The 8,630-nt window shown below is 37.3% G+C and overlaps 1 protein-coding gene across 1 annotated transcript; it reads right to left on the reverse strand.

Annotated features, from left to right (window-relative positions):
• Nucleotides 1–515: 515 nt before the first annotated feature.
• On the reverse strand, nucleotides 516–1,438 carry LOC110920217 (glutathione S-transferase T3-like). Its single transcript, XM_022164443.1, has 2 exons — nucleotides 1,114–1,438; nucleotides 516–1,030 (listed from the first exon to the last, which is right to left on the reverse strand). Exons 1-2 carry the CDS (start codon nucleotides 1,436–1,438, stop codon nucleotides 516–518), a joined length of 840 nt encoding a protein of 279 aa, XP_022020135.1.
• Nucleotides 1,439–8,630: the final 7,192 nt, after the last annotated feature.

Raw genomic sequence — 8,630 nt, forward strand, 5'->3', positions numbered from 1 at the left:
AGGGTATGGAGAGCCCCATCCCCATGAGGATGGCCGCCACGTAGGCGCCACATCACCATCCCATGGAGGATGGTCTTCCTTGCATTTTGAGAGAGGTGGAGGATGGGCCTAACCCACCTAATTATTTTATAATTTTCTAACTTTTTTTTTGTTAACTTGATAAAAACTTCATAAAAATTAAATAAAATTAAAACATAAAACAACATCATTAAATTCATTTCATAGCATAAAAAAATTACATTTCCTAAAAATTAAAATTACTAATCCTAAAAACGGAAAACATAAAAGCGAAAAAAAAATAACGATATGATTAAAAAAGTAAACAACCTACAACGTCCATTTTTTCTTAACCTCCTCTTTCATCCTCCGGTAAACCTCGCGTTCATCCTCCGGAACCGAGTCGAGATCCAACCTCATAATCCTAAAATCCTCCGCTCGAGCATAGTCGGCCGACAAGGTTTTCTTGTAACTATATTTTTCCGCCGCGAGCTCTTTGAACGAACGGAATTCGGATATCAACTTGTCCATTTTCGAACCCGCCCCGAAGACGTTTGGCTCGAGCAGTCCCCTTTTCGCTTTCCGGCCGCCTCTTTTTTTGCTTTGTCCCTTCCGGTGGGACGTTCCGACTCGTGAACGGGAAACACCTCCTCGTCAAATTCCGGGTCGTCGTTTATGTCGATTTGACAACGAGCGGTGGAGCCTCCCGCACTATAACTTCCGGACTCGGAAGTTTTACACCTCCATTTGTTTTCTTTCTTTAAAATGTTCCATGCTCGGAGGTGTTGGAAAGACGTTGAATTTTTAGAGTTCCATTTAGCCAAAGCAAGGTTGAGAATGTCCTCTTTATTACTCCCACTAGGAGGATTAGTGTAGATTTGGTTATAATACCCACTAAAGGTGTTGCTGGCCTTGCTCATTTTACGCCACTTGCCCGAGACGGAATCGAGATCACGCATCGGGCCTTGCTCCATAATCCCGTTATATCTTTCCGTTGTCGCCTTCCAAAAACTACTACCCGTTTGGTTGTTCCCTAAATTTAAAAAAAATGCATTAGTAAAAATAAAAAATAAATCTTTTTAAATTTAAATTAAAAAAATAAACTTTGGTTTATACCGACAATCGGGCAAGTTGAGGACTTAACAAACACCATTGCTAGCGCCTCCTCCTCTAGTTTTGTCCAAAGTCTCGGCTTTGGTTTTGAATCGCCTTTGGTTTCAGCTACGGTTTCAACCGCCTTACCCTTCCCCTTGTTTTTTTTGCGCTTGAGATCTTGAGGTGGCGATTCGGGGACGACTTCTTCATCATTGTCAAGTTGAACCGGGGGTTGCGGTTGGGAAGTTGGCGGTTGCGATTGGAATTGCGCTAGAGATTCAAACGAGTTGCGTTGCACCATTTGTTGGAGTGCTTGGTAATGTTGCATTTGTTGAAGTTGAGACATTTGTTTGAAGGCGTTGGGTGATTGTTAGAAACCCGAAAACGTAAATTGCGGAGACACCCATGAAGGATCGATAGTCGGATTGTAAGTGGGAATCGAAAAAAAGTTAGGTTGGTTCGGGTTGGGATTGTTCGGGTTGGGATTGTTCGGGTTGGGGTTGTTTGGGTTGAATGGATTCATGATTTTATAAAAAAGATGGAGTGTTTTTTTATAAAATTGGATGAGAGAATGGAGAAGAAGTGAGATTATGGATATAAAATGGATGAGAGAAGGGGTATTTATTTAAATTGAAAAAGGTTTTTTTTTTAATTAATATAGCCGTTTAACAATGGCTACTTTTTTTATTTGAGGACCGTCGAGCACGTCGTGGGGAGGACGGAGGGGACGAGCCGGGCCTAAGGGGGGCGGTGTTGCCCTTGCCATCCCCCATACCCTCTAGTCTTATCGAGTTGTTTGAACTTTTAGGTTTTAGGAGTTTGGGTCTTGGTAGGTTAATGTTGAAGCCTAGTTTAAATGGGTTATCTGTAACATGTTTTAGGTGTGCAAGTATAATCAATAACAAGAAAGAGTCATTATCTTGGTTTTGCCACACAATATCTGGTTGTCGAGTGTTGGTTTTGGAGCCTGAATTTCAACAACTGGCATTTGAATTTGGAGGTTTTAAGAGTCTCTTTTTGAGAAAGAGGAGCAACCCCTTTAGCTGCGGGGTTGAGAACAAGAGAAACATCAGGCAGGTAAGCCACGATCAAAGAAAAAATAAGTCAGAACAAGAAAAGAGGTAGAAGTTACTTCCTCAGAGAAAATTGACTAATACCGAAAGATCAAAATATTGTATCCGGGCTCCTTTTATAGTTAATCTTTGAGGAAGTTACTTCCTCAAAGAATAAGAAGATAGGTGAAGGAATTGTGACTTTGTATTTGTGACTATGATAAAAAAAGAAAACAGGGCAACTTCCAGTATTATCTTTTTATCTTGGTGGGTTGGGCCTTGCCTTTTTCATTTAACTTTGTGGGTACTGGGTCGTTTATTAAAAGATTAAGATAACATGAGGAATTTTTTTTTGGTGGGATAATACTAAGAACAAATAACTATTTAACTTATTTATAGTTAATTATAGCTATGATGTAATTTGGTTCTTAAACACAATGGCCTACCAAGTAGCTAACTAATGCCACATTACACCTAACTCTTGGGTTAACCCTACATATCACAACATGTTATTCTTTATTGTTAAAAGATGAATCAATTCTAGATTCGTTTTCAACATAATTAGGTGGCTAAATATTTTATCCAGTTGTATTTATTTATGAATTATTCCAGCTTTTCCTCATTGGTTAATGCTTGTATAAAATTATACAGTTGCAAATATCGTATCTTTGATGTGAGTTGGAGCTTCGTGTTACGTGACACTCGTGTATCATGTTAGTTCACGTGAAAACGATAAAGATATTAATACACGGTTTCTTAAATGCGGGCCTTAGGCAACAAACCATACGTGGTCACTAATTAAATAGTCTTGTTTTCCACGTTACTAATTAACTTCTTTATTTCAACCCTATACCAAATGCCAACGAAGAAATTAGAAATACGTTGGCTGATTTGGGTGCAAGTTCAGCGGTTTGAGAGGATTGCATGTGTAGTTTCATATGCTTATTAAATCTTTATGATTAATTTACACCAACATGGGTTTCTTTAATTATGAAGGAATGAAAGTATAGTTTCATCCCAGACATTCGGCAACTAGCCAAACATTTAACAAAAGAATGGCTTTCTCACAATCCATGAATCGTCACCCAATTCGATCCATTAGTTTGCCAACCCGATCACACCCAAGTTCTCTTCAATTCGAAGTGGAACTCGTCAACTTCAAAAATTGGGAGAGATCTGCTTCATGTATCCTTGATGCAGAAACAATTACAAGTGGTCTAACAAATCTTGGTAGATTGTACACATGTGTTGACAATCTACTGAGTTTACCACTGACCCACCAAGGCCTTTCGCACCATCAATATGAAAAATTGGTCCATGAGTTGGAGGCTAGGTCCATGAGGCTTTTGGACATTTGTGGCTCTCTTAAAGACATAATGTCACAAGTCAAGGAACATGTACAAGATGTTCAATCAGCTCTAATTAAGGAGGAGAAAGGGGGATTTGATCATAGATGCTTCGTTCCTAAAGAAACTAACCAAGGACGCCAAAAAAAGTATTTCAGATTTTAAGCAAATTGAACACACTTATGGCGCAAAACCATTGAATATTGACCCTCATCTCGCTTCCGTGATTCGAATACTAAGAGAAGTTAGTGAAGTCAGCTTTTCAGTCTTTGGAATGCTCTTGTCTCATTTTTGTGTATTGATTTCAAAGCCACAGTCCACAACTAAATGGTCCATAGTTTCAAAGTTTTTTTCAAAAAGGACCAGTAGGATGTAAAGATCAACATCGAATTCGTGTTGAGGCTTTAGATAGCAGCACTGAAGATATTGAGAATGGTTTGGAGCGCATGTTTAGGATGTTGATCAGAACAAGGGCTTCACTCCTAAATATTGTATCTCAATAATGTGATTCTCGCAATTTTTGGTTACTGTAAAGTGTACAGTTCTATAATAATGTATATTGGAGTGTGTACAATTATATAAGATAGGTTGATACATATTTGAGTATTCAAAAGTTACTTGTGCCTTCCTATTTGGATTCAAACACGTTCTGGAGTTGATTTTGTTCATACTTTGAATTAAACGCACAGGTTATTAGATATCACAAACCCCTGTGATATCCTTTACAAACAACACACAGACAATATACACTGCAGAGAATTTTGAGAGAGAAAGATTGATAAAAGTGTAATTCTAGGATTTTGAACTTGTTCTTCACAAAAATGAAGAACACGCAATTCAACCAATTCACATCGATTAGTGTGTGAAATTCACTAATCAATCAATCAAACGTGTATACAACGATCTAAATATTACTAATTTGTATTGATTTCATATGAATTTGATTACAAGATAATGAATTTAGAATCAAACTCTATACAAATCACTTCATCAAGATAAACAAGACTAAATACGAGTCTAATTAAGAGCATCATGTTGTCGACACAATTCGTTTACCAACAGACTCCCCTTAGCAACAGCTAGAGATCTTCAATCTTTAGTCTTGATTTGTTTCGATCTTGCGTGTTCAATTTGGAAAGTTTGCTTCACGGATGTATCAATAGACTCCCCTAAGCTGATGCTTCCAAAATTCAATCTGTTTCAATCTTTCAAACTCGAGTGCTACAGAAGATGTAGGAGGAGGATCCTAACTCGATATCTTTTGTTAATTGAGGAAGACGTTCATTTTTGCATGTTGTCAATTGTTGTGAGGTGTTAGGTATATGAATTCTTCTGGTGAGTTTCTTGAATTCTGCACCTCATGTTTTTTTCATCAAATTATCTTTTCATTATCACAAACAATTTCTCGAAAGTCTCATTAGACTCGTTCACATTGGTGTTCAGTTAGATAATATTCTAGATAGCAGTAAAAGATGATTATTAGTATTATTTACCCCTTAATCAAATTTTATGCATTGCTTATGTGATATAAATTAGGTAAACTTTATAACTGGCTAACTAGAGTTCCCACACACACGACATACTCCCGTATCAAGGTATGCGCAAGAATTACATTGTATATGTGAGTATATTACTTGCATCTATATTTGGGCTAATGCGAAACTTCAAGAGCTCAGGTTAGTACTACTGTACATGTACAGACAAAGGATTTGAAGCTCGACTTTGTGGATTTGTATGCTCTGACCGAAAATCTGATTGAATTTGAGTCTTCAACGAGTTTGTCCCCAAAGGGATAGTTTAGTGGTAAAATGGTGTATTCTTCAACTAAATGGTTGTGAGTTCAAATTCTGCAAAGTGCAGACATGGTGAGATTTTAGCAGCTCAGAAAAATGTCTTCAACGAGTCATTTCTTCAACTTTGTTCTTGACTGCAAAAAGGAACAACTTAACAAAATTGTTGAACAGTTTTATCACTCCTCTTTTTCTTTTATTGAGAAATGAGTAATAAGATTCCTTTTATACTCAAACCAAAACTTCATGTTTAATTTATTTTATACAAAACGATTGTAACAATTTTATGAGTCAAATAAAACATTTATTTAATGTAAATATTAATTACCCTATATATTAAAAATACAATCAAAGGAACAGTAACATATTGATCAAAGGAACACTAACATCAATAGTGACATCATCAAGTTATGAGTAAACAGTATCGGGTATGGATATGGGTACCGATATCAAATTTACTAAACCGGGTGTATTTTCGGTACCAGTTCGGTACCGATATTCATCGGTTTTACCCTCAAATACCGCTGTCGTACCAGTACCGACCGGTACCAAACCATACCAGGTATATTCGGTACCGGTACCCACTTTTGGGGATTTTGGTAACGGTATTTTCGGTACCGGTTGATACCGAGCTCATCAAATCCTGTAGCAACGTATCAATGCAAGTAAATGCATCGTTTAGATTATTTTTCATACACACAGTAAGTAAACTGTATTTCGTTTTAATAAGAATGAATTGTAGCATGTAAAATTAAATTGGATATTTAGATTATTGATGAGCAAATCGTATCAAATTCTGTAATCAAACCTGTATCGTATCGGTACCAAAGTTACTATACCAAATCATTTTCGGTACCAAGTTGGTACCTACCTTTTGGCGTTTTTCAGAATCGTTACTTTCAGTTCGACACCGGTCTAGCACCATATCTTTATTTATTGATTTTTACTTTCAAATACCATACCGTATTGTACCGAGCATTTCCGGTGCCGATACATAATTTCGATGATTTTTCGGATCGGTACTTCGGTGCCGTTACCGGCACCGAGCTCATCCATATTTTAACGTGTTAGCACCGTAACTGAATTAAAAACAACTGAATTTCCAACGTGTAGGACGTGTGGGTCCTATTATTATATATTAGGTTATTTAAAATCGCTTTTTTGGACGGAGTGACTATCCTTATCACGTCATTTTTATTTATGTTTTCATATTCGGTATATGCTTGTCGTTGCTGACACGCGTTTTGCAGACATTGGGTCCCTGCCGTAACGCGCGGGCGGAACATCAACTAGTGTCAATTAAAATACAATTATAAGCCATAATTAAAACCTTGGCAATGACTCTAAAATAAAAGTAAAAAACAAAACAACCATTTCATGACGAATATAAAATTTGGCTCTGACTATCTGTACATCCAGTTTGCCTATCTGCACACTTAGGGTTTACATACGCTGCGTATTGGTCAATACGCAGCGTATAGGGTTACCTCAATACGCTGCGTATTGACCTCTACGCATCGTATGTAAGGGGTAGGTACACAACCAGACAGTCAAACCTAGTACCATGTCAAATCAGTCTGACATAGGGTGCGTATTGATCAATACGCAGCCTGTATAGGTACCCTATACGCTGCGTAGTGGTCAATACGCAGCGTATGTCAGACTGATTTGACACCGATACGATGTTGTCCAGGCACATGAATAAAGTAATACGGTGAGTAGAGAGCAATACGCTGCGTATTGAAGTGTCACATGAAAGTCTATTTATCCATCCATTCATATCTGTTACCCATCGAATTCAATTCAATATCCCCTGCTTTCTTTTTCATCTTCTTCTTCAGTAAACAGTTGTTAGTTTTTTGTTCAATCTTGTTATGTTGATACACTTTGTGTGGACGCGACTCGGCTCGGTTCGACTCGGTTCGGTACGACTTGGTTTCGACACGGTTAGGTCCGGCTCAAGCCCGACGTCACAACATTCCTCCGTCGTGCGCCCCAGAGTTCGACACGCGAAGCACGGAGAGCCGCGACATTTCCCGATGACACATCATCATGACATCATCATGATGATGTCATGATGATGTCACACATTTTGTCATATAGTGAAAATTGTGAATTCAAGAAAACAATTGACGAAACAATTGTGTTTCGTAAATTTTGTAGTGGTTTGCCCCTGTTTCGTCGTGTGTTGGGCTTCTTCAGGCCTAGTGTCTGACCTAAATGTGTTTCGTCGAGTCCTTTGTGTTTCGTCAAGTCTGTGTCTCTGTTTTAGTATAAATAGGTCTTATAGTTTCTGTGTGAAACTTGGACATGAGAGACCTGTGAGACTTAGTGAAACTCTGTAAACATTGTTTGTATATGTTTCGGGTTGTACTCATCCCTAATCAATAGATATTGAATCTTTTGGTTACGCGTGTTCTTGTTTTAAACTTTGTTTGGTTTGCACCGTCACGGGGATTCCACACCCGTTACCGTGTTCTTGATAAACAAGGATAGGTTTTCGTTATCGATCCACCGGAAAAACGGGACCTACAATTGGTATCAGAGCCTTGGCTGTAATCCTTGTTTAAAACCAAACAAGTTTGGGTTTTTTATCAAGTGGTTTTAAGTGATTTTTCCGATTTTGTTCTTTAAAAATTTATATATTTTCTGAAAAAGTCTTTTAAATCAGTGAAATCCTTGTTGTTTTGCTATAAGTTTTAGTGGAAACCTTATTATTTTGCATGTCTACATGTTAGCATTTGGTTTTTGTTAAAAGTTTAAGCAAAATTTGTGTTCGGAAAATTTATTGGTCACCGGAATATTCAAAGTGTTCATCAGGATCTTCATATTGATCATGCTTGTTCTTCAAAAATTATTGTGTTTGATCATTTTTTTAATTACTGGTGAAGTTGTTATTGTGTTTATCAATATTAAATTGCAAGTGTATTGACTATTATGTACAAGTGTAATGATGCTTGTTGAAAATAACAAGCTTTGAAATCAGATAAAGTGGCCGAAAGTATGGTTTGATTTGACAATTGTGGCTTGTGTCAGAAAGATAAGATTTGATTTTGCTAGTTGGGTGTCAAAATTTTCAACGAAACAAAATTCTATTTCGTCAAGCCCAAATACAAGTCAGTTTCGTCAAAAGGTCAAAGCCCAAATTGATATACTATTTCATTTTCGCCAAACCTACTTGTTTTCAGTTTCGTCATTTACAAATTTAAAAAAAAAGGATCCTGTTTCGTCAACTGTAAGTGGGTCACAATATTAACCTTGTTTCGTCAAGAGCCCAAAGATTGGGCCTGATTCGCTGTTTTTGAAAGCCCAACAAGAACTGATTCTTTGTTTCGTCAAGTTTATAAAGA

Source organism: Helianthus annuus, chromosome 15 (genome assembly GCF_002127325.2).
Source record: "Helianthus annuus cultivar XRQ/B chromosome 15, HanXRQr2.0-SUNRISE, whole genome shotgun sequence".
In the NCBI taxonomy this organism is placed as follows: Eukaryota; Viridiplantae; Streptophyta; class Magnoliopsida; order Asterales; family Asteraceae; genus Helianthus; species Helianthus annuus.

Excerpts from the sequence above, each read along its gene's own strand:
- LOC110920217 (XM_022164443.1), bottom strand. The coding sequence starts at position 1,438 with ATGTCTCAACTTCAACAAATGCAACATTACCAAGCACTCCAACAAATG. Across the intron at positions 1,031-1,113 it reads CTCAACTTGCCCGATTGTCG|GGAACAACCAAACGGGTAGT; the intron begins GTATAAACCAAA and ends TTTTAAATTTAG.